Source organism: Pseudophryne corroboree, chromosome 1 (genome assembly GCF_028390025.1).
Source record: "Pseudophryne corroboree isolate aPseCor3 chromosome 1, aPseCor3.hap2, whole genome shotgun sequence".
NCBI classification, from domain to species: Eukaryota; Metazoa; Chordata; class Amphibia; order Anura; family Myobatrachidae; genus Pseudophryne; species Pseudophryne corroboree.
This window is the reverse complement of record NC_086444.1, coordinates 722,108,269-722,134,307: the sequence shown is the minus strand read 5'-3', so window position 1 is coordinate 722,134,307 and position 26,039 is coordinate 722,108,269. Positions and strand designations below refer to the sequence as shown.

Genomic DNA, 26,039 nt, shown 5'->3' with positions numbered 1-26,039 from the left:
CTAAAGCCTCGTCCCTGGGTTTCTGATGCGGAGGGTAACGACAGTTAGAGCTGCCTTTACCCAAGAGAAGCCTATGGGCTTCTTTCTGCATTGGTGCCGTCAGAAGGATCCAATTGGTACCTCCGAGCACACCCTGAGGCTTCTGCGTCACTATGCATTCACATATAGACTCTTGGGTAATAAACCCGGAAGTCCAGGGTCAATGCAAAGGGTAGCTCTTATCGAGAAAACTGCACCTTGCAGTACTAATCATATATGTTAGTACATATGCAATTAGGGTCAGCCCCATGTGTGGTGGGATGCACCGCAAGAGGTTGGTATATCCCACCCTAATTCTGTGTTTTATTATATTCTAATAAATGTTATGTTGAGTTACATTAAGCAAACTGTATTTCCCTAAAAGTACACTAAAACAATAAACCAAAAATGTGTCTGTTCGACATGACAAAAATGATGAGGCCATGTCCTTGCTGCATCATTCATTTTTTAGCCATGTTACACCTACTGTATTCCTTTCTAGGCCAGTGAGGTCATTGCAAATTCACTTGAACTGCAGATACTAAGGTAATATTTTTCATGTATTGGCTTGGACTACATGTAACTGAATGTTCAGCATATTACAACTTAAAGAGAACATTCATGAAAAGTATGAATTCAATAGGATTCCAGTCAGTTTAATGCACACAACTGAAGCCAACTGGTAATAAATGAGTTACTTGTGAGTGTTAAAATGCCACCCCCCTCTCTAATAGTACCCCTTCCTTCCAACTCTCACACATGTTTATGTGACGCAGGGCTGGTGGTGTCACTGGGCTGAGACAGTGGGACAGGTGCTGCTGAGCTCTCTCCCAGGGTGACTGGAAGGGGGAAGGGGTGAGTTCAGCCACAAAGGAGGGGGTTACTCTCTCTCTCTGAACCGCTTGTTGTGTGATGCGGAGGTAAAGAGCCCTAGGAAACGTTTGCTCGTATTAACTGCTACGTGTATTTATTAATAAATCTCGGTAAAGCACGTTCTTCAAATCAGCGTAGCCTGGCCTGGAGGGTGCATAAGGCACTGTTCTATGTAATAGACGAGGTCAAATACATTAGCAGTTCGGGTTCTTCCAATCTGATCTGATTACTGCACATTCACAGGGACAAGCAGGAAACATAGCAGCAACTATCGGGGGTGAGGGTATAAATAAGGGTGTGAGTGCATTCTGGGGGGCGGAATCATTTCCCTGTAACTCGCACTATGCTGTGCAATCTGGGGGAGCAGCCCCAGTACACTAGTACATATGCGGAGTGGGTGAGGGAGAGAAGAGATCATGCCCAGGGACAGCTATAGAGCAGCCAATGAATCATTGCTGTATACATACTGGTCTACTCTACTCTATTACGGTCAATAAATGGAAACAGCAAGTGAGTAGGCACGACACACTGAGCATCTGATATCAGCAGTAAAACCAGTTAAGCCATCCATCACTCCTGCATTGATCATGCACCAGAACATGGCAGTATGGAAATCACACATGTACAAAGTCCATGTACATAGCAGAACACACAAAGGCATGCCCTGTATCCTGTCATTTTCTCTGGGATAACCACAAACCCGTTAACACTTGTCATTAGCCATCGGCAACTGCTCGAGAATGATTTCCCCTTCCGTTTATTTCCACCCAAGAGGAAATCTTCGGGAGCAGCCAGGACAGGTCATAGTACATAGGGGCAGCGGCGGCGGCAGCAGCAAGGTGTGTGCAGTAGGTTGCTGTCAGAGCCTGGGCGCAACAGGAGGCAATGGCTTAAAACCCCAAGAGCCATGGTGGCCATCTTAAACCTGATCTCTAAAGAGAGCTAATCATTGGTGTTTTTCCGCATGAGTGAGCGCCTGACAATACACTAGTGCTGCAAAACTAAAACAGCAAATGTTGTACAATATAATGTGCAACTTGCTTGACTATTATAAAGTTTTCCAATTTAAATCACCTTTCCCAAGCGAATGATACAGTATATACTTTATATATAAATATATAGATACACACATATGCACCCATGTATGCGTTACAGTCACATAACTTGACTGACTTTAGCGCGAGTTAAATTTCAGACGGCAGGAAACTACAACCACAGAATTTAATTTTACATCAATGTGGCCTCACAACAGAAAGCGCTCGTGTGGACGACACAACCCCTAGTGCTACGAAGTGTGCTCTGCAGCCATCTGTGATTGGGCAGTTCGGCTGTCAGTCATTCCTTCCTCCTCTCAGGTTATGATTACAGTAAGGGGGCGGTAAGTTTCTCCCACACTCACAGTGACTGTCAGACAACACCACACTTCTGGTTCCTTGTATCCCTTCGCTTGAGGCGGGAGGAGAAATAGTCCCTAGCTCCCGCCCTCTGGTGTCTTGGGGTGGTCGAAGGGGGGGGAATACGCGGACGTAGAAGAGGAGTGAGTATCGCCGCTGCTGCTGGGGTGATTGTTTCGCCGCACATAATACAGATGTAGAAGTTTGGGGGTAGGGGCATTGGGTAATATAGAAGAATGTAAGGCAAAGTGGCAATAGGCAAAGTCAGTCAGTCAGTCAGTGTGTAGCAAGGCAAGCACATAATAGTGTGTGGTGTGATGTATGCATGTGTCATTGTGGCGGGTAGCTGGCCTGTAGTAAGCAGTAGCCCTGTGCTCGGCTTTATGTAAGAGCAGGAACATGGGGACACTAGCAGCTGGCACACTGGGGCAGCGGAGCAGGCGGGCACCGTAGCTGGAAATGTTGTTGTTGTTGCTGCTGATGATGTGGGGAATGGCCTGAGAAGATGAGCTGTGGGGTTTAAAGCAGACAGCCTGGAAATAGAGGGGAGTATAATGAAGGGGGTTGGGGGAGGGGTGAGTTTTATAGAGAGGGGGAGGTGCGGATTTCTTCCTTTTTCCCCTCCCTCCCCCCTTTCTCACTCACTCCCTCCCTCTCTCTCGTTACATTGTAGCACTGGAACTAGTTACAGTTGCTGTTTCTTAGTCAAGACCACAGACATCTGCACCCCACAAAAAAAAAAAAAAAAAAAAAATAATCCGTCCGGCCTGGAGGGGGGAGGCACTGGAGGGACCCCCGAAAATAGAACAACTCCATCTCTGCACCTTTGTTTTTCCTGGAAATACACTCTCCCTGCTTCTTCTGGGGAACTGAATTATTCATTACAAGCTCCATGAAATCCTGAAATCCTTCTGGATGTTGACTTTCTAAAGAGGTGAATATCTATCTTCTCCCTGCTTGTAAACTTGCTTTGTTTTCAATCTGACAAGATCTAATCTATAAAAGTAAATTTTAGGCCATCCTTTATTGTACACTTTGTGCTTTTAGAAAGCGTTCACCTGTAATACATTTATTGTTACGTTTTATGCTGCTAAATACTTAATTATTTTTTTTTAGTTTGTTTTATTGTAAGTTTCTTTTTGTCACATGAAGTATCAGCGATACACCGGTGCTAATGTTCCATAAACAGTACTGTTATTCTGCTTTGGGCCTCAGTAAAGTGAGAAGAATTGTTTGTGTATTCTCTTTTTGTTTATGGAACTATCATTTATATTTGTTATTACTGTTTTATTTTCCAAATGTATTTTATGCAGAAGGTTTACAGTTTATCTGTAGTTCTGTATGTCTCAACAAACCACGTCTACTGCTTTGTCAATTTAAACCATTGCATTCCATTTTATAATGGTAGGTAGTCTTTTTTTCAGTTTACATCTATTAAGTGTTTTTCACCATCAACTTTTTATAAAGTAAGACTTAACTTCCAAACCTATATCAAAATTAAAGTGTTAACTTTAGGAATACCTGTAAAGTTTTGAGTCTAACAGTTTGGCAATTTGAGCCCTTTGTAGGTTTCATCTATTTGTTTTTTTTTTTTTAAATAATTTTTATGCTTTATTATTATGATTTTTAATTATTAGTTAAACCTAAATCCTTTTTTCCATAATAGCTTGTTTCTAAAAGGCAATGAGTTTTAATACATGCAAACTTAAATATGTTTTTGTGTTGTGCTTTTCTAGGGACGCATGGCAGGGGTGTAATGGTGGATGAGAACCTTTTGTCCATAAGGAATTGGTTCTTCCTGAGTGAGTTTGGCAGGCTCAGTTTGTTGAAGGAGGGGAGGGATGAGAGGGAGGTGGTGGTTGTGGAGAGGAGGGGGTGTCTTTCTCTGAGCTACAGAAACATCTGCTATGTGTTAACTGGGTAGAAGAGGGACTTAAGCATTCAACAGAGAGGAGAAAAAAAATAAACTTCTGTGAATGATTTAAAATGTTTTTAAATGAAAGGGGAAAAAAAACATCAAAGAATATACGTTGGATTTAACTGTTTCAATATAGCAGATGTATCAGGATATTCAGTTAACAAGTGTTCTCGGAAATACATCATCCTTGGAAAAATCAACAAACAAAATGTCTGTTTCAATGCCTAACCTGCACACAAAATACATTTAATGAGTTGCTTTGCTCTCCAGTTACTCATTTTTCCTTAAAACCATCTTGAATGGAAACCTTGGTATAACTTATTTTCTAGAGGAGACAGTCTCGTATAGTGTTTATCTCTAGTACTGTGAAATATATTTACACATGCCTGCATATGATTCCTTGAGATGTGTATAGATGCATACATCTCAAGGAATCATATCCAGGTGTGTAATGGTGTTTATGTATTTATCTACCCATGTAGTGGCCTTTTTTTTAGTTGAAGCATTGCAGTAACATGCAGACACACTGAAAGAATAATCATGGTGTGTCTTATTGACATGTGCTTTTATTAAGGAATTATTTGTGCATTAGCACTTAAACATTATCCAAGAGGATGACATGATTGAAAGATGACATCAAAAGGTTCAGCACTTTGAAGGAGAGCAATGTATGGCTATTGTAAATTCAGACCTATGTGCATTAAAGGAGAATTATTTGTATTATCATTATTTATATAGCGCACACATATTCTGCAGCGCTTTACAGAGAATACTTCACTATTCACATCAGTCCCTGCCCTAGTGGAGCCTACAGTCTATATTCCCATACATTCACTCTAGGGTTAATTTTGTTGGGAGCAAATTAACCTACCAGTATATGTTTGGATTGTGGGAGTAAACCGAAGTATCCGGAGGACACCCACGCAAGCATGGGGATAATATACAAACTCCACACAGTTAAGGCCATGGTGGGAGTCAAACTCATGACCTCAGTGCAGTGAGGCAGTAATGCTAATCATTACAACATCCATACTGTTACTATGTCTGTAATGTTCCTATTCTGTTAGTTTCGTGTTAAATTTCAGTGTTCTGGGTTTTTTTTTTATGTACAGTGAAGATCTTTAATTTGACTGTAAGCAGTGCTGCATTTTCCCTGTTTATGCTAAAATAGCTGTTTTTTTTAGGTCAATGTTAGTTCTGTAGAAAGCTATTGTTGGGTCGCATTACCATAGGGATCTAATATAGAACTTCAATCTCTGGATCTTGAAGGCAAACCTTGAAGGCAAATTCTAATGCTACTACAGTTCAATTTTGAATAGTTTGTGTGTTTGTTTTTTAAATTTATTTTTTATGTCCTGCGACAAGTTGTCCGTATTGTATACTAAGGAGTGTATTCAATGGTTCCGGTATGAATGGTCGACCATGTTATGGTCGACAGTCATTAGGTCGACCACTATTGGTCGACATGGACACATGGTCGACACATGAAAATGGTCGACACATGAAAGGTCGACATATGAAAAGGTCGACATGAGTTTTTAACTTTTTTTGGTGTCGTTTTTTGCGTAAAGTGACTGGGAACCCCAATTTCTCGCTTCGCTCGCCATGCTTCGTGCATGGTGCCTTCGCTCCGCTACCGCTTCGCTCGGCACACTTTACCGTTCCAATCGTAGTCCATGTGGATCGTAAAGTATGGAAAAGTTCCCCAAAAGAAAAAAAAGTTAAAAAACGCATGTCGACCTTTTCATGTGTCGACCATTTCACGTGTCGACCATGTGTCCATGTCGACCATGTCAATGTCGACCTAATGACTGTCGACCATAACATGGTCGACCATGTGAACGGATACCGAATTCAATAGATGTTGGATTCTTTCCGACGGAAAGAATCCAACATCTCAGTATTCAATGAGCGGGCAAATCTGACCGGATTTTTTCCAAGTCGGTATGACATTGTCGGAACTGGGGCCAAAACCTGTGGGATTTGGTCGCGGAATCCGACAATACCTGGCTCTGCGGCTATTCCGCTGATCCACGTGTTTTCTGACAAGTCAGAATTGCCGACTTGTCAGAAAGGAATGAATAGGTCGGAACAGTTTCTGTCCTAAAAAAGTCGGAAACTGCCGTCTTTCCGATAACACGGCAGTTTCCAACTACAATTGAATACTCCCACTATAGCTTCATTGTGGTGCAACTCTAATAGTCTGCAAAATTTTGTAGATTTAAAGCAGAAATTTAAATGGATTACTGGTGGGCAGGATGCCGGCTGTCAAAAGAATGCTGACAGCAAGGCAAGTGTTAGGAGTCCCCTTGTGGCTCGCTGTGCTCACCACAGTATCTTTTCCCACTCTATGGGTGTTGTGGACACCCATGAGTGGGAATAGTCCTGTTGCGTCGGGATTCTGGCATCTGAATCCTGACCGCCGGGATACCGACACTGCCGGTAAATTAAAAGCATCCCATTTATATGGCGAAACAAAGTTGATTTTGCCTCTTAAGTTAGCGACACTACACCAGGTAGAGCCCTTTTTACACAGTACGGCAGACGGCGTCCCCTTTTTACACAGTACGGCAGACGGCGTCCCCTTTTTACACAGTACGGCAGACGGCGTCCCCTTTTTACACAGTACGGCAGACGGCGTCCCCTTTTTACACAGTACGGCAGACGGCGTCCCCTTTTTACACAGTACGGCAGACGGCGTCCCCTTTTTACACAGTACGGCAGACGGCGTCCCCTTTTTTTTTTACACGTGATGGCAGACGCTGTCCCCTTTTTTACACGTTACGGCAGCCAGCGTCCCCTTTTTTACACGTTACGGCAGCCAGCGTCCCCTTTTTTACACGTTACGGCAGCCAGCGTCCCCTTTTTTACACGTTACGGCAGACGCTGTCCCCCTCTTTTACACGTTACGGCAGACGCTGTCCCCCTCTTTTACACATTATGGCAGACTGCGTCCCCCTTTTTGCACATTACGGCAGACAGAATAGATATAGATGTAGACAGACAGACAGACCGACCAGATGATACTGTCTCCGCTGGATCAGGCAGTCAGGCTCCTCGGTGCAGATCCTGGGCAGCGGAGAAGGAGGAGGAGGGAGCGGGACTTGGGAGCCGCAGCAGCGCTATGTAATTGGTGGAGGCGCCGCTGCAGCTGTCCCTCTCCTTCAACATAGGCTGGCCGTCACCGCCGATGTGATGAGGGAAGTGCATCCCAGCATTCACAGCGGCGACGGCCAGCCTATGTAAAAGGAGAGGGACAGCTGCAGCGGCACCTCCACCAATTATATAGCGCTGCTGCGGCTCCCGAGTCCCCCTCCCTCCTCCTCCTTCCCCCTGTGGCTGCGTTCCTGTGCTTTCCTCCTTAACCCCTCGGCGGTACGCAGCACACAGTGGCAGGCGGCATGTAATGAGTCAGTTTCTCATTACATGCCGCCTGCTTTGGGCCCCTTCACAGCGGCGGGCCCCAGTGCAAGGCACCGCTTGCACTGGTGGTAGTTCCACCACTGCCTTGGAGAGTTACCATGCTATTTATCACTCTCCCAAGGCTTGATAAATCTGGGCCTTTGTACTTTCAGGTTGTTGATTCGTAAGAGTCCGCTTCTGAGCAGTCATATGTAGGTATTTTATGTCTTCATCTCTCCACAAGTGCAGTCCTGGTATTTTACAACAAGTAGGGACACGATTTAGTACCTGAAATTGGCACCTATTTGGGTGCACATTTTGTATTTTTTTTTTATTTCATGCATTCTCTGTGTGGAAAGCCCAAAATATAATTTAGGGCATGCATGCACAACAGTTTATATTACTAAAAGATATCTGCTACCCCCTCCCCCCCCCCTCCATTTCCCCCCCCCCCCCTTCGCATACAGGGGGTCATTCCGAGTTGATCGTAGCCCTGCAAAATTTTGCAGGGCTACGATCATGTCCATAGACATGCCGGGGGGGCACCTAGCACAGGGCTATCCCGCCCCGCATGTCAGTGCCGGCCCCCCCAGCAGAAGTGCAAAAGCATCGCACAGCGGCGATGATTTTGCACTTTAGGAGTAGCTCCCGGCCCGCAGCGGCTGCGTGTGATGTCACGCTGCGGCCCGCCCCCCGCACTTTCCGGCCATGCCTGCGCCGGACTGCGCCCACGAAACGGCGCCAAACGCCGCTGTTTCTCTCCCCCCTCCCCCCCCGTCCAGCGCATGCGCAGTTCTGACCCGATCGCACCGCTGCAATAAACTGCAGCGTGTGATCGGGTCAGAATGACCCCCAAAATGTATTTGTAAATTTGAGCAGACTTTTCTTAATGTGTGTGATTCTTTGGAAGGAATTAGTTGTGTGGCATACACACACAATTTGTAGTGATGTTCCTGTGGTAAAAAATTTGTTGGCAGTTCAAGATTTTCTGTTATGGTTAAATTGTAATCCAGGTGCCAGTGTTGTCGCATAAATGTTGTATGCAGTATTTGTAAGGGAGTTGTTAGTGCACACAGTTATACAGGGTATTGTAATTCCTTTTGTATGGGTGGTATTCATGTGACCGGCAGTCGGGAGACCGACGGTCACATGACCTCCACCGGCATCCCGCCCCCTCACTATCCCAATGGTCGGCATGCCGACCAACAGGGACTATTTCCACTAGTGGGTGTCCACGACACCCATAGAGTGCAATAGAACCCGTGGTCGCCACCGAGGCCGCAAGGGGCTTGCTGCACTCGCCCCTCCCCGCTGGGATCCCGGCGTCGGTATGCTGCTGGGATCCCAGTGGTCACACATACTACACCCTTTTGTACATCATAACTATTAAAGTGTTGAAAGTATCAGTGTAGCTTTAATATGCATTTGTATGTCATAATTTTTTACCATATAAGACCTTCAGGCCAGTCAGTATATGTGTGTTTTGTTTTCTACTTTTTATGCCATTGACTCCATTAATGTGTGGAAAATGAAGTGGTCCTCATTTTGCACATCTGGTTCGTAGGTGTGCTGGGAAACTTTTCTGAGGTGTCAGAGCACTTCCGAAATGTTACAACAAACAAAAAACATAAACCATAATAAACATATCATGTAGTAACTTATAGATACACTTTTTAATAAGATTTCCATCCAAAATTTTTAAGGTGGATTCAGGATATTTGTGGTTGTCTCCAACATGAATTTGGAGGTCTTAGGTGTGTTACAACAACTATATGTAAAGCACCTATAGAGTTTAATTTCATTGGGACTGTATTTATTATTCATCCTTCATTGTGATTTAGAACATTAGTTGAGGATCCCTATGTATCAGTGTTTAAGATACTGAGTGATATTCAACTGTTTGTTTACAGCGCCAGCAGTTAGTAGATAGCGCCCAATGGAGCTATTCAGTTGTTGCTCCATTCGGGTGCCTGCATCAGCATTTCAGATCACACCCCTGGGGTGACAAGCTGAAATGAGCAAAAAGTGACCTTTTTTCAGTGGTCAAACGGGACTTTTTGCGTTGCGCCCATTAGTTTGGTCGGGTTTAGTATCTTTACATAGCTAAACCTGACCTCTCTGGGCGCGACAAGCATGAAAAAAAGAAACAAGTGAATATTGGATAGAGTTTCAAAGATGCTTTGTGGGACTTGGCACCCAAAAGGAAACCAGTGTCTCAAAGTTTTGAGATTACCTAAAGGATAAAAAAGGGGCAGACTAGATGGGCCAAGTGGTTCTTATCTACTGTCCAATTCTATGTTGCTAAGTTTTTATGTTGTGGCTTGAGCAAAATTACTACATGCATATCCTGGTGTTTAAAAATGATTTCAACCTTGCTTATTTAAAAAATTTTTTTTAAATTTAAATTAACAATACTTTCTCTGACGTCCTAGTGGATGCTGGGAACTCCGTAAGGACCATGGGGAATAGCGGCTCCGCAGGAGACTGGGCACAAAAAGAAAGCTTTAGGACTACCTGGTGTGCACTGGCTCCTCCCCCTATGACCCTCCTCCAAGCCTCAGTTAGGATACTGTGCCCGACCGAGCAGGGTGCAATCTAGGGGGCTCTCCTGAGCTTCTTAGATAAAAGTTAGTTTTAGGTTTTTTATTTTCAGTGAGACCTGCTGGCAACAGGCTCACTGCATCGAGGGACTAAGGGGAGAAGAAGCGAACCTGCCTGCGTGCAGCCAGCTTGGGCTTCTTAGGCTACTGGACACCATTAGCTCCAGAGGGATCGAACACAGGCCCAGCCTCGGAGTCCGGTCCCAGAGCCGCGCCGCCGGCCCCCTTACAGAGCCAGAAGTAAGAAGAGGTCCGGAAAATCGGCGGCAGAAGACATCAGTCTTCATCAAGGTAGCGCACAGCACTGCAGCTGTGCGCCATTGCTCCTCATGCACACCTCACACTGCGGTCACTGATGGGTGCAGGGCGCTGGGGGGGGGGGGGGGGCGCCCTGAGCAGCAATATTAACACCTTGGCTGGCAAAAATACATCACACATAACCCCCAGGGCTATATGGATGTACATTAACCCCTGCCAGAATCCATAAAAATGCGTGAGAAAAGTCAGCGAAAAAGGGGCGGAGCTATCCTTCAGCACACTGGCGCCATTTTTCCCTCACAGCTCCGTTGGAGGGAAGCTCCCTGGCTCTCCCCTGCAGTTAATACACTACAGAAAGGGTTAAAAAGAGAGGGGGGGGCACAATTTAGGCGCAGTATACATATATATATGCAGCTATAAGGGAAAACACTTTTTATAGGTGCTATCCCTGTGATATATAGCGCCCTGGTGTGTGCTGGCATACTCTCCCTCTGTCTCCCCAAAGGGCTTTGTGGGGTCCTGTCCTCTATCGGAGCATTCCCTGTGTGTGTGCTGTGTGTCGGTACGGCTGTGTCGACAGGTATGTGGAGGATAATGAGGTGGAGGCGGAGCGAATGCCTGTAAATATGTTGTTACCCCCTGCGGGGTCGACACCGGTGTAGTTGAACTTATGGAAGGATTACGTGAAAGTGTCAACTCCTTACATAAAAGGTCGACGACACAGAACAGCCGGCTACTCAGCTTGTGCCTGTTCCAGCGTCTCAAATGTCATGGGGGGCTCTAAAATCGCCCGCTACCTCAGATAACAGACACAGATGTCGACACGGATACTGACTCCAGTGTCGACGTCGATGAGACTGGTGTACCCTCCAAATAGGTCCACCCGTTACAGGATTGAGGCAATGAAAAATGTATTACACATTTATGATTATACCCCAGGTACCACATTAAAGGGTATTGTGTTGGTGAGAGAAAACTATTAGTAGTTTTTCCTGCATCTGAGAAATTAAATGAGGTGTGTGAGGAAGAGTGGTCTTCCCCCGGTAAGAAATTGATAATTTCTAAAACGGTTATTGGCAGCGTACCCTTTCCCGCCAGAGGATAGGTCACGCGGGGAAACACCCCATAGGGTAGATACAGCGCTTACACGCTTATCAGAAAAGGTGGCACTACCGTCTCCGGATACGGCCGCCCTGAAGGGACCTGCTGATAGAAAGCAGGAGGTTACCCTATAAGATATAGTCACACACTAGGGCATTATATTGCGACCAGCCGTTGCTTCGGCATGGATGTGCAGTGCTCCCGCTGCGTGGTCAGATTCCCTGTCGGAAAATAACTATGGATAGGGACAATATTTTGCTGAAAATAGAGCATATAAAAGACATGGTCTTATACATGCGTGATGCACAGAGGGATATTTGCCGGCTGGCATCAAAAATAAGCGCTAGGTCCATTGCCGCATGACGGGGGTTATGGACTTGGCAATGGTCAGGCGATGCCGACTCGAATCGGCACATGGAAGTTGCCCTATAAGGGGGTAAAACTGTTTGGGGATGGTTTTTCAGACCTCGTTTCCACAGCTACTGTTGGGAAATCGATTTTTTTGCCACAGGCTACCCCACAACAAAAGAAAGCACCGTATCATCAAGTACAGTCCTTTCGGCCCCAGAAAAGCAAGAGGGCTAGAGGCTCATCTTTTCTGCCGAGAGGGTCAAAGGTAGAGGATAAAGCTGCAACACACAGCTAGTTCCCAAGAGCAGAAGTCCTCCCTGCGTCCGGTAGGTCCACAGCATGGTGCGGGGGCTGCTCAGGCGGACCCGGGTACGGTGGGGGCCAGTCTCAGAAATTTCAGCGGACAGTGGGCTCTCTCACATGGATCCCTGGGTCCTTCAAGTAGTATCTCAGGGGTACAGGCTGGAGTTCGAGACGTTCTTCCCACCGCCGTTTCCTAAAATCTGCCTTACCGGCACCTCCCTCTGCCAGGGAGACGGTGTTGGTGGATATTCAACACTATAATCACAACAAGTGATTGTCAAGGTGCCCCTCCTTCAGCAAGGAAGGGGTTACTATTCCACAGTGGTTGTGGTACCGAAACGTTTCGGTGAGACCCATCTTGAAATTAAAATACTTGAACTTTTATATCAGAAGATTCAAGTTCAAGATGGAATCGCTCAGGGCGGATATTACGAGCCTGGACGAGGGGGATTACAGGGTCTCCCTAGACATCAAGGATGCGTACCTGCATGTCCCCATTTACCCTCCTCACCAGGAGTACCTCCGATATGTGGTACAGGACTGTCACTATCAGTTCCAGACGCGGCCGGTGGAGTTGTCCACGGCACCGAAGGTCTTTACCTAGGTAATGGCAGAAGTGATGATACTCCTTCGCAAGAAGGAAGTTTTTATTATCCCGTACTTGGACGATCTCCTGATAAAGGCGAGGTCCAAAGAACAGTTGGTAGTGGGGGTAGCACTCTCTCGGGAAGTGCTACAACAGCACGACTGGATTCTCAATATTCCAAAGTCACAGCTGGTCCCGACGACACGTCTTCTGTTCCTGGGAATGTTTCTGAACGCAGACCAGAAAAGAGTGTTTCTTCCAGTGGAAAAAGCCGAGGAGTTGTCATCTCTAGTCAGAGACATCCTAAAACCAGGACAGGTGTCGGTACATCAATGCACACGAGGCCTGGGAAAAATGGTAGCTTCGTACGAAGCATAATTCCATTCGGAAGACTCCACGCAAGGACGTTCCAGTGGGACCTGTGGGACTAATGGTCGGCGTCCCATCTACAGATACAACAGCGGATAACCCTGTCAGCAAGAAACAGGGTGTCGCTGCTGTGGTGGCTGCAGAGGGCTCATCTACTAGAGGGCCGCAGATTCGGAATACAGGACTGGGTCCTGGTGACCACGGATGCCAGCCTTCGGGGCTGGGGTGCAGTCACACAGGGAAGAAATTTCCAAGGAGATTTCGCTTCACATAAATATTCTGCAGCGAAGGGCCATTTACAATGCCCTAAGCCAAGCAAGGCCCCTGCTTCAGAACCAGCCGGTACTGATCCAATCAGACGACATCACGGCGGTCGCCCATGTAAACAGACAGGGCGGCACAAGAAGCAGGATGGCGATGGCAGAAGCCACAAGGATTCTCCGATGGGCGACCTACACCCAGGAGAATGGGGACTTCATTCAGAAGTTTTCCAAATGCGGGTAAACCGTTGGGAATGACCACGGGTGGACATGATGGCGTCCCGCCTCAACAAGAAGTTGAAAAGATATTGCGCCAGGTGAAGGGACCCTCAGGCGATCGCTGGGGACGCTCTAGTGACGCAGTGGGTGTACCAGTCGGTTTATGTGTCTCCTCCTCTACCTCTCATACCCAAGGTACTGAGAATAATAAGAAGGCGAGGAGTGGAAACCATACTCGGGGTTCCGGATTGGCCATGAAGAGCTTGGTACCCGGAACTTCAAGAGACGCTGGCAGAGGACCCTTGGCCTCTGCCGCTTAGACAAGACCTGCTGCAGCAGGGACCCTGTCTGTTCCAAGACTTACTGCGGCTGCGTTTGACGGCATGGCGGTAGAACACCGGATCCTAAAGGAAAAGGGTATTCCGAAGGAAGTCATCCGTACCCTGATCATAGCCAGGAAGGATGTCACCGCAAGACATTATCGCCGCGTTTGGCGAAAATGTATTGCTTGGTGGGAGGCCATGAAGGCCCCGACGGAGGAATTTCAACTATGTCGATTCCTGCACTTCCTGCAAGCAGGGGTGACGTTTGGGCCTCAAATTGGGGTCCATCAAGGTCCAGATTTCGGCTGTCGATTTTCTTCCAGAAAGAACTGGCTTCACTGCATGAAGTTCAGACTTTGGTTAAAGGAGTACTACATATTCAGCCTCCTTTTGTGCCTCCTGTGGCACTTTTTGGATCTCAACGTGGTGTTGGATTTCCTAAAGTCGCATTGGTTGAGCCACTTAAAACCATGGAGCTAAAGTATCTCGCGTGGAAAGTGGTCATGCTGATGGCCTTGGCCAGGCGTGTGTCAGAATTGGCGGCTTTGTCATGTAAAAGCCCTTATCTGATTTTCTATATGGATAGGGCAGAGTTGAGGACTCGTCCTCAGTTTCTCCCAAAGGTGGTCTCAGGTTTTCACTTGAACCAACCTATTGTGGTGCCTGCGGCTACTAGGGACTTGGAGGATTCCAAGTTGCTGGACGTAGTCAGGGCCCTGAAAATTTTATTTTTCCAGGACGGCTGGAGTCAGGAAAACTGACTCGCTGTTTATCCTGATGGCACCCAACAAGCTGGGTGCTCCTGCTTCTAAGCAGTCTATTGCGCGCTGGATTTGTAGCACTATTCAGCTGGCGCATTCTGCGGTAGGATGACCGCAGCCTAAATCAATAAAAGCCCATTCTACAAGGAAGGTGGGCTCATCTTGGGCGGCTGCCCGAGGGGTCTCGGCTTTACAACTTTGCCGAGCAGCTACTTGGTCAGGGGCAAACACGTTTGCAAAATTCTATGAATTTGATACCCTGGCTGAGGAGGACCTGGAGTTCTCTCATTCGGTGCTGCAGAGTCATCCGCACTCTCCCGCCCGTTTGGGAGCTTTGGTATAATCCCCATGGTCCTTACGGAGTTCCCAGCATCCACTAGGACGTCAGAGAAAATAAGAATTTACTAACCGATAATTCTATTTCTCGTAGTCCGTAGTGGATGCTGGGCGCCCATCCCAAGTGCGGATTGTCTGCAATACTTGTACATAGTTATTGTTAACTAATCGGGTTCTTGTTGTGAACCATCTATTCAGAGGCTCCTCTGTTATCATGCTGTTAACTGGGTTTCATATCACAAGTTGTACGGTGTGATTGGTGTGGCTGGTATGAGTCTTACCCGGGATTCAAAATCCTTCCTTATTGTGTACGCTCGTCCGGGCACAGTATCCTAACTGAGGCTTGGAGGAGGGTCATAGGGGGAGGAGCCAGTGCACACCAGGTAGTCCTAAAGCTTTCTTTTTGTGCCCAGTCTCCTGCGGAGCCGCTATTCCCCATGGTCCTTACGGAGTTCCCAGCATCCACTACGGACTACGAGAAATAGAATTATCGGTAAGTAAATTCTTATTTTTTCTATATTGTAAAATGTCATATATGCTAACATGAAACATGGAAAGAGTAATGGGTGGGCGGCCTGGAAAATTCAGTGCTGTAAGGGTGGCTGGGCTCTCAACCTGGGGAACAGCATACGTTGGATTGGGGTTGTAGAAGGAGAAATAGTTAGAATAAATTTAGCAGATGTGGGAAGTGGAACAGAGCTTTGAAATGTTTGTGTACTACCCTCCCCCCACATCCTGAAATTAGCTTCTTGTCTTCTCATTGAAGTGGGTCACCTATAGGTGGTGGTAGTGGGTGAGCCATTGGCCAGAATAGCTCCCCCTCTGTTGCAGTCATATTTACTGGAATTCAACACAGATTTTGTATATTACATAGTACATTCCCAGTTTGTAATACTATTTGAGTTAGGATCAGTCCTGGTGCTTTAGTATGTGTACAATTTGGATAAACACTTTGTATCAAAATGGAAGATATTCGGCTATATGGGCACATTAATTTCAGCATCACTGGAGCCAGTCAATGCTGTTGAAAGGTTGTTTATATAAACCAATAACCGTGATCTATTTACCTTATTTACTAAAGTACCTGGTAATGATCAGTTTGTCTTTGGTCATCGAGGTTGTTTTTGACCCATGTGCAGACATAGCCGGTGATATATACAGTGTCTGTGTTTGTGGCAAGCATACTGTATATCAGAACTTATCTTTGTGATGTTGGTATAGGATATCTTTAATCAGAATTATTCTTCTCCTTTTCTTCTTAGTTTTACTAAATGTATTAAAGTAGCTGTGTATATGAAGACAATTCTATTGAAAAATGTTATTCTCAGTTTATGTATGTAACCATTTGAAGATAATGATCCTTTCTCCTATGCTTTTAGAGAATTATTTTAAACCATTTTTAAAAATTACTTATTTTCCAGTTTAGGTTCGACTATTTTTAAAACTGGATGAGTATGAATCCGCAACAGAGAATGGCAGCCGTAGGCACAGACAAGGAGTTAAGTGACCTCCTGGATTTTAGTATGGTAAGCAGCTGCAAATAAGACCTCCTTTTTTTTTTTAATTTCTTATCAATATATAACAACTGTTAGAATTAGAAACAATTATGCCTAGAGTATTGAAGTCTAGTTTATATTCGGTTCCATTTCTTGTAGTGAGACCACCCCCTCTAATTTAATGCTAGACAACTTTTCATTGCTGTAGTCCGTTATATAGATGTTTCTGTGTTGTGTTTTTATTTATTTTTTAAAATCTGCAAATGTCCCACATTGATGATTCATGTGTTGTGAAATTATAAGTAACAATCGTATCAAACTATAAAAAAGTGTATTTAGGACTACATTAGCAATTTTGTTCTGCAAACATGATGTATGTTAATGTAACCAAAGTTGCTTTTGTGGACTGAATTCACTTTGATCCCAAAGGCTTTATGACTGCAAATGTAGCCACCCATTGCAACTATTGGTTACAGATAATTCAGCAAGTCACAAGTATTGACTTGCATTGCACTGTATATAAAAAAATTATAATAAATATATATATATATATATATATTATATATATATATATATATATATATATATATTATATATATTATATATATTTAGTAAGCTTGCAAGCATTGCCTTACTGCCTACTGTGTATGACTGTTATTACCATGTATTGTTTTTTCACTGCTTCCAATTGTTTTGTTATCAGTTTCCAATTGTAAAACGCAACGAAATTTGCTGAACTATATTAGTAAATGTAAATAAATACATGCCATTCTACTGTCACTTATGGGACATTTGTACACGTTTTAACATATCAATTTGGATGGACTTAATTCACACTGGCTAATTAGGGTTGTTTTTCACATAGAATTTTTTCCTTTCTAAAGGTGCATACACACTTGTCGAGAAAATGAGCGACGTTGCTCATTTTCCCCCTTCCTGAACGACGTCGCTCATTTTCTCAGCAAGTGTGTATGCCGCCAGCAGCGATCGATGCGCGGCCCCACGGGTCAGCACCAATCGCCTCTGTCGGCGGTGCATGCATGCTGAACTCCATGCATGGCCGGTGGCTCCGTGAAGTCACTGAGCGATATGAACGCTCAGTGTGTGTGTGTGTAGGGAGGGGGGTCACTAAACGGCGTCGCTCACAGAGCGACGCCGTCTAGTGTGTATGAACCTTTAGTTATCCCCTATACGCCATCACAAAATGTAGTTGTAATTCTTCTTAATTACTTGGGTGGTATCTTATTAGCAGCACTACGTTACCGCTGTTAATAGAATCACTGGAGGCTATTCTATTGGCCCCAACGCCGTCACTTATCGGGGATCCGGCATCCGAAGCTTTATCCACAATAGTGGCCACCGAAGCCATAATAACACATGGGATCGGGGACTTATCCTTATCCCATGTGTTTATGTGCGATTGCGGGTCCAATTTCGGCCGATCACATCTGCCTCTAATTGGATACCGCATTTTTGACCATCGGTCATTAATCGCAATATTCTGTTTTTTTGGTCGTCGGAAATGGCGTCGGGGCAAGCCAGATAGCTTTGTATTAAGAGTCTGTGTTTATTTATTTTTGATTTAATGAAAGCTTTTGAGAAAGCTGTAATTGAACTTGTCAACCTTTGTTGAAAACTCAAAAAATACACCGCTAATGATTTTGTTTACAGTGTCGCGTATGGGACATTTTACTACTTCTAATAGTTTGGTCTATCTATATCTACTTGATCAATAAATAGTAAGCAGCACACATAGGGGGTGATCCAATTGTTTTTCCAGCAGCTGTAATTAATGGACACCTGACAGAGTAATTTAATTGGAGCTTCACTCGCGTGTGAGTGCCACGGCTGGACACATCTCTGCTTGCAAACTCCTAAGGTGGTGAGCAGAAATGTGCGAAAAGTCCATGGTTTGGGTACCCAAAATGCAGTTTGGGTGCTCTAACCGGGACATAAGATGGGGTTGCCACTGTACCCAACTAAACCTTGTTTATTTGGATGCGACAGGCGTGATAATTAATGGGTGCCCGGGACAATTTAATTCCTCCGTCAGTGCCCATTAATGCAGCTCTAGGAAAAATGTACCGTATATACTCGATTATAAGCCGACTTTTTCAGCACGTTTTTTTGTGCTTAAAAATTCACCTCGGCTTATAATCGAGTCAGCGTTAGGAGGGACACTGAGAGTTCGGCTCTCCTGTGTCCCTCCCGCATCTCCGGCGGTGTGTGTGTTAAAGGAAGTGCACGAACCGGCACTTCCTTTAACACACGCCGCTGCCGCCGGAGACACAGGAGGGACACAGGAGAGCCGCGCACTGCGCTCTCCGTGTCCCTCCTTCAGAAGACAGCGCGGGAGCGACGGAGGATAAGTATCTGGCACTGTGGGGCACATCTGGCACCGTGGGGCACATCAGGCACATCTGGCACATCTGGCACTGTGGGGCATATCTGGCACTGTGGGGGCATATCTGGCACTGTGGGGGCATATCTGGCACTGTGGGGGCATATCTGGCAGTATGAGGGCATATCTGGCACTGTGGGCTGTGTACGGCTAGAGCTGCATTTCCCACCCTAGGCTTATACTCGAGTCAATAAGTTTTTCCAGGTTTTTGGGGTAAAATTAGGTGCCTCGGCTTATATTCGGGTCGACTTATACTCGAGTATATACGGTAATTGCTAATTTTGGCATCCATTAATTAGTGTGGTGCCCAACATAATTGTATCCCAGCATAGAAATTAAGGACTACTTATATCAAGAAAGAAAAAAAAAATACATATGTTTCCTTTGCAGAAAATAAAAACGGCAGACCAAATTTTTTCTCTGACGTCCTAGTGGATGCTGGGAACTCCGTAAGGACCATGGGGAATAGACGGGCTCTGCAGGAGACTGGGCACTCTAAAAGAAAGATTAGGTACTATCTGGTGTGCACTGGCTCCTCCCTCTATGCCCCTCCTCCAGACCTCAGATTTCTGTGCCGGGCCGAGCTGGATGCACACTAGGGGCTCTCCTGAGCTCCTAGAAAGAAAGTTTATTTTAGGTTTTTTATTTTACAGTGAGACCTGCTGGCAACAGGCTCACTGCATCGAGGGACTAAGGGGAGAAGAAGCGAACCTACCTGCTTGCAGCTAGCTTGGGCTTCTTAGGCTACTGGACACCATTAGCTCCAGAGGGATCGACCGCATGGAACTGGCCTTGGTCTTCGTTCCCGGAGCCGCGCCGCCGTCCCCCTTACAGAGCCAGAAGCAAGAAGAAGTCTGGAAAATCGGCGGCAGAAGACATCAGTCTTCACCAAGGTAGCGCACAGCACTGCAGCTGTGCGCCATTGCTCCTCATACACACTTCACACTCCGGTCACTGAGGGTGCAGGGCGCTTGGGGGGGGGCGCCCTGAGCAGCAATAAAAACACCTTGGCTGGCAAATATATCACAATATATAGCCCCAGAGGCTATATATGTGATAAATACCCCTGCCAGAATCCATTAAAAAGCGGGAGAAAAGTCTGCGAAAAAGGGGCGGAGCTATCTCCCTCAGCACACTGGCGCCATTTCTCCCTCACAGCTCTGCTGGAAGGAAGCTCCCTGGCTCTCCCCTGCAGTCTGCACTACAGAAAAGGGTAAAAAAGAGAGGGGGGGCACTAAATTTAGGCGCAGTAAATATAATAGCAGCTGTAGGGGACATAATTCAGTTAGTCCCTGCATTATATAGCGCTCTGGTGTGTGCTGGCATACTCTCACTCTGTCTTCCCAAAGGGCTTTTGTGGGGTCCTATCCTCTGTTAGAGCATTCCCTATGTGTGTGCGGTGTGTCGGTACGGCTATGTCGACATGTTTGATGAGGAAAATTATGTGGAGGAGGAGCAGATGCCTATAGAAGTGATGTCACCCCCTGCGGGCAGACACCTGAGTGGATGGTCTTATGGAAGGAATTACGTGCAAGTGTTGACTCCTTACACAAAAAATTTGACGACATGCCAAATGCGGGACAGCCGGCTTCTCGGCTCGTGCCTGCCCAGGCGTCTCAAAGGCCATCCGGAGCTCTAAAACGCCCACTACCTCAGATGGCAGACGCAGATGTCGACACGGATACTGATACCAGTGTCGACGACGATGAGTCTAATCTAATGTCCTCTAAGGCCATTCGTTGCATGATTGAGGCAATGAAAGAGGTGTTACACATTTCTGATATAAACCCAGGTACCACTAAAAAGGGTATTATGTTTGGGGAGAAAAAATTACCCGTAGTTTTTCCCCCATCGGAAGAATTAAATGGTGTGTGAAGAAGCGTGGGCTTTCCCCGATAAAAGATTGGTAATCTCTAAAAAGTTACTAATGGCGTTCCCTTTCCCGCCAGAGGATAGGGCACGCTGGGAAACACCTCCTAGGGTGGATAAAGCGCTCACGCGTTTGTCAAAAAAGGTGGCACTACCGTCTCCGGATACGGCCGCCCTAAAGGAGCTTGCTGATAGAAAGCAGGAGGCGATCCTGAAGTCTGTATTTACACACTCAGGCATTATACTGAGACCAGCGATTGCTTCGGCATGGATGTGCAGTGCTGCAGCTGCGTGGTCAGATTCCCTTTCGGAAAATATTGACACCCTAGACAGGGACACTATTCTGCTAACCGTAGAGCATATAAAAGACTCAGTCTTATACACGAGAGATGCACAGAGGGAGATCTGCCGGCTAGCATCAAAAATAAGTGCACTGTCCATCTCTGCTAGGAGAGGCTTATGGACTCGGCAGTGGACAGGGGATGCAGATTCGAAAAGGCACATGGAAGTTTTGCCTTATAAGGGTGAGGAGTTATTCGGGGATGGTCTCTCAGACCTAGTTTCCACAGCAACAGCTGGGAAGTCAGCATTTTTGCCCCATGTTCCCTCACAGCCTAAGAAAGCGCCGTATTATCAGGTACAGTCCTTTCGACCCCAGAAAAACAGGCGGGGAAAAGGCGGGTCCTTTCTGTCCAGAGGCAGAGGTAGGGGAAAAAAGCTGCAACAAACAGCAGGTTCCCAGGAACAAAAGTCCTCCCCCGCTTCTTCTTCCAAGTCCGCCGCATGACGGTGGGACTCCACAGGCGGAGCCAGGTACGGTGGGGGGCCGCCTCAAAAATTTCAGCGATCAGTGGGCTCTCTCACAGGTGGATCCCTGGATCCTTCAGGTAGTATCTCAGGGGTACAAGCTGGAATTCGAGGCGTCTCCCCCCCCCGCCGTTTTCCTCAAATCTGCCTTGCCGACAACTCCCTCGGGCAGGGAGGCTGTGCTAGAGGCAATTCACAAGCTGTATTCCCAGCAGGTGATAGTCAAGGTGCCCCTACTTCAACAAGGATGGGGATACTATTCCACTCTGTTTGTGGTACCGAAACAGGACGGTTCGGTGAGACCCATTTTAAATTTGAAATCCTTGAACACATACATAAAAAAATTCAAGTTCAAGATGGAATCGCTCAGGGCGGTTATTGCAAGCCTGGAGGAGGGGGATTACATGGTATCCCTGGACATCAAGGATGCTTACCTACATGTCCCCATTTACCTTCCTCACCAGGAGTACCTCAGATTTGTGGTACAGGATTGCCATTACCAATTCCAAACACTGCCGTTTGGACTGTCCACGGCACCGAGGGTCTTTACCAAGGTAATGACAGAAATGATGATACTCCTTCGAAAAAAGGGAGTTTTAATTATCCCGTACTTGGACGATCTCCTTATAAAGGCGAGGTCCAAGGAGCAGTTGTTGGTCGGAGTAGCTCTATCTTGGGAAGTGCTACAACAGCACGGATGGATTCTAAACATTCCAAAGTCACAGCTGGTCCCTACCACACGCCTACTGTTCCTGGGGATGGTTCTGGACACAGAACAGAAAAAAGTTTCTCCTGCAGGAGAAAGCCAAGGAGCTGTCATCTCTAGTCAGAGACCTCCTGAAACCAAAACAGGTATCGGTGCATCACTGCACACGAGTCCTGGGAAAAATGGCAGCTTCTTACGAAGCAATTCCATTCGGCAGGTTCCATGCAAGAACTTTTCAGTGGGACCTCTTGGACAAGTGGTCGGGGTCGCATCTTCAGATGCATCGGCTGATAACCCTGTCTCCAAGGACCAGGGTATCTCTACTGTGGTGGCTGCAGAGTGCTCATCTTCTAGAGGGCCGCAGATTCGGCATACAGGACTGGGTCCTGGTGACCACGGATGCCAGCCTTCGGGGCAGGGGGGCAGTCACACAGGGAAGAAATTTCCAAGGACTTTGGTCAAGTCAGGAGTCGTCCCTACACATAAATATTCTGGAACTGAGGGCCATTTACAATGCCCTAAGTCAGGCAAGACCCCTGCTTCAAAACCAGCCGGTACTGATCCAATCAGACAACATCACGGCAGTCGCCCATGTAAACCGACAGGGCGGCACAAGAAGCAGGATGGCGATGGCAGAAGCCACAAGGATTCTCCGATGGGCGGAAAATCACGTCTTAGCACTGTCAGCAGTGTTCATTCCGTGAGTGGACAACTGGGAAGCAGACTTCCTCAGCAGACACGACCTACACCCGGGAGAGTGGGGACTTCATCCAGAAGTCTTCCAACTGTTGGTAAACCGTTGGGAAAGGCCACAGGTGGACATGATGGCGTCCCGCCTCAACAAAAAGCTAAAGAGATATTGCGCCAGGTCAAGGGACCCTCAGGCGATAGCTGTGGACGCTCTAGTGATACCGTGGGTGTACTAGTGGGTTTATGTGTTCCCTCCTCTGGTTCTCATATCAAAGGTACTGAGAATAATAAGAAGGCGAGGAGTAAGAACGATACTCGTGGTTCCGGATTGGCCAAGAAGAGCTTGGTACCCAGAACTTCAAGAAATGATATCAGAGGACCCATGGCCTCTACCGCTCAGACAGGATCTGCTACAGCAGGGGCCCTGTCTGTTCCAAGACTTACCGCGGCTGCGTTTGACGGCATGGCGGTTGAATTCCGGATCCTAAAGGAAAAGGGCATTCCGGAGGAAGTCATTCCTACGCTAATAAAAGCCAGGAAAGAAGTAACCGCAAACCATTATCACCGTATATGGCGAAAATATGTTGCGTGGTGTGAGGCCAGGAAGGCCCCTACAGAGGAATTTCAGCTGGTTCGTTTTCTACACTTCCTACAGTCGGGAGTGACTATGGGCCTAAAATTGGGTTCCATTAAGGTCCAGATTTCGGCTCTGTCGATTTTCTTCCAGAAAGAACTGGCTTCACTGCCTGAAGTTCAGACTTTTGTAAAGGGAGTGCTACATATTCAGCCCCCTTTTGTTCCTCCTGTGGCACCTTGGGATCTCAACGTGGTGTTGAGTTTCCTGAAATCACATTGGTTTGAGCCACTTAAAACTGTGGATCTGAAATATCTCACGTGGAAAGTGGTCATGTTATTGGCCTTGGCTTCGGCCAGGCGGGTGTCAGAATTGGCGGCTTTGTCATGTAAAAGCCCTTATCTGATTTTCCATATGGATAGGGCAGAATTGAGGACTCGTCCCCACTTTCTCCCTAAGGTGGTATCAGCTTTTCACTTGAACCAACCTATTGTGGTGCCTGCGGCTCAGAGCCGGATTAAGGGGGGGGCCCGGGGGATACGTACCCCGGGCCCCCCTTTCCAAAAGGGCCCCCTGCTACACCGCAGATCGGATCTCTCTTCCGATCCGATCTGCGGTGCTGTGCTCCGCTCCCCGGCTCCCTAAGAACAGATTGACATGCGGACGAGCGTCCGCATGTCAATCTGCGGTCTCCTCTCCCTCCCTGCTGTGTTGGAGGGACACGGAGCGCATCGCGCGTCTCTCCTGTGTCCCTCCCTGGCTCTCCCCCGGCCGGTCTAAGGAAGTGCCGTTCGTGAGCTCTGATTGGCTCACGAACCGGCACTTCCTGTATTAGTCCAGCCAGGGGAGAGCCAGGAGGGACATAGGAGAGACGCGCGATGCGCTCCGTGTCCCTCCAACACATGGGGGGGGGGGAAACAGGCACTTGGGGCATATACCTGGCACTGTGGGGGGCAGATCTGGCACTGGGGGCATATACCTGGCACTGTGGGGGGGGGGAGATCTGGCACTGGGGGCATATACCTGGCACTGTGGGGGGGGGAGATCTGGCACTGGGGGCATATACCTGGCACTGTGGGGGGCAGATCTGGCACTGGGGGCATATACCTGGCACTGGGGGGAAGATCTGGCACTGGGGGCATATACCTGGCACTGTGGGGGGCAGATCTGGCACTGGGGGCATATACCTGGCACTGTGGGGGGAAGATCTGGCACTGGGGGCATATACCTGGCACTGTGGGGGGCAGATCTGGCACTGGGGGCATATACCTGGCACTGTGGGGGGCAGATCTGGCACTGGGGGCATATACCTGGCATTGTGGGGGGAAGATCTGGCACTGGAGGCATATACCTGGCACTGTGGGGGAATATCTGGCACTGGGGGCATATACCTGGCACTGTGGGGGAATATTTGGCACTGGGGGGAGCAGGCACTGAGGGGGCATATGTGGCACTGGGGGGGGGGGGTATATGTGGCACTGGGGGCATGTACCTGGCACTGTGGGGGAATATCTGGCACTAGGGGCATATACCTGGCACTGTAGGGGAATATCTGGCACTGGGGGCATATGTGGCACTGGGAGCATGGCCCTAGCAACAAGCACTACCCCCTAGCAACGAGCATGACACCCAGTGCATTAAACCCCTTGCAACGAGCATGACACCCTGATAATGAAAACCCCTGGCACCGTGCATGGAACCAAGAGCATGAAACCCCTGGCAACGAGCAGGTAATTTAAAAGTAATTAGAAGCCTTACTGTAGAACTTAATGTGTAATGGGCATTACGGTGTGTGGCATAATGTATCAGGCATTACGGTGTGTTGTATACTATATCACGGGCATTGTGGTATGTGGTATAATGTCTCAGGATCATTGTGGTGTGTGTCATACTGTGTCACAGACATTGTATGTGCTATAATGTATCAGGGGCATTGCAGTGTGTAGCATAATGTATAACGGGCATTGCGATTCCTGTCATAATGTGTCACAGGCATTACGGTGTGTGGCATAATGTGTCTGGGGCATTACAGTGTGTGCATATTGTGTCATGTGCATTATTGTGTGTGGAATAATGTCTAAGGGGCATTGCAGTATGTGGAATAATGTATACTGGGCATTACTATAAGGAGGAAAAATGACATAATGTAAGGGGCATGAATCAGGATTATTTTTCTTTCCTGTGGTGGCCAATGTCTGGGCGTGCAGGTTGCAAAACTGGGGTATAAGGTAGTCTTTTCCTGCAATGCCACGCCCTCCACGCAAAGCCACGCCCATTTTGACAAAGCCACACACCCTTTTTGCCAGCGCGCGCCTGCGGCGTGCACATTTTTCTACCTTTGCTAGTGCCAATTACGGGGGGTATGGGGGGGGGGGGGCGCCGAAGGATTTTTTGCTTGGGGGAGAAAAATTTCTAGTTACGCCA

General features: G+C 47.1%; 1 protein-coding gene across 6 annotated transcripts in view; it reads left to right on the top strand.

Annotated features, from left to right (window-relative positions):
• Nucleotides 1-2,314: 2,314 nt before the first annotated feature.
• Nucleotides 2,315-26,039, top strand: part of TCF3 (transcription factor 3) — a 399,616-nt gene continuing 375,891 nt past the window's right edge. The window contains exons 1-3 of one of the 6 annotated variants that reach the window (XM_063915799.1): nt 2,315-2,428; nt 2,959-3,219; nt 16,494-16,598. In XM_063915799.1, the coding sequence (XP_063771869.1) occupies nt 16,521-16,598 (78 nt within the window). In that variant the 5' untranslated portion in view covers nt 2,315-2,428; nt 2,959-3,219; nt 16,494-16,520. Of the gene's footprint in view, nt 2,453-2,958; nt 3,220-16,493; nt 16,599-26,039 lie in introns of all 6 variants that reach the window. The other 5 variants (XM_063915809.1, XM_063915820.1, XM_063915789.1 and 2 more) reach the window with 5 other exon arrangements.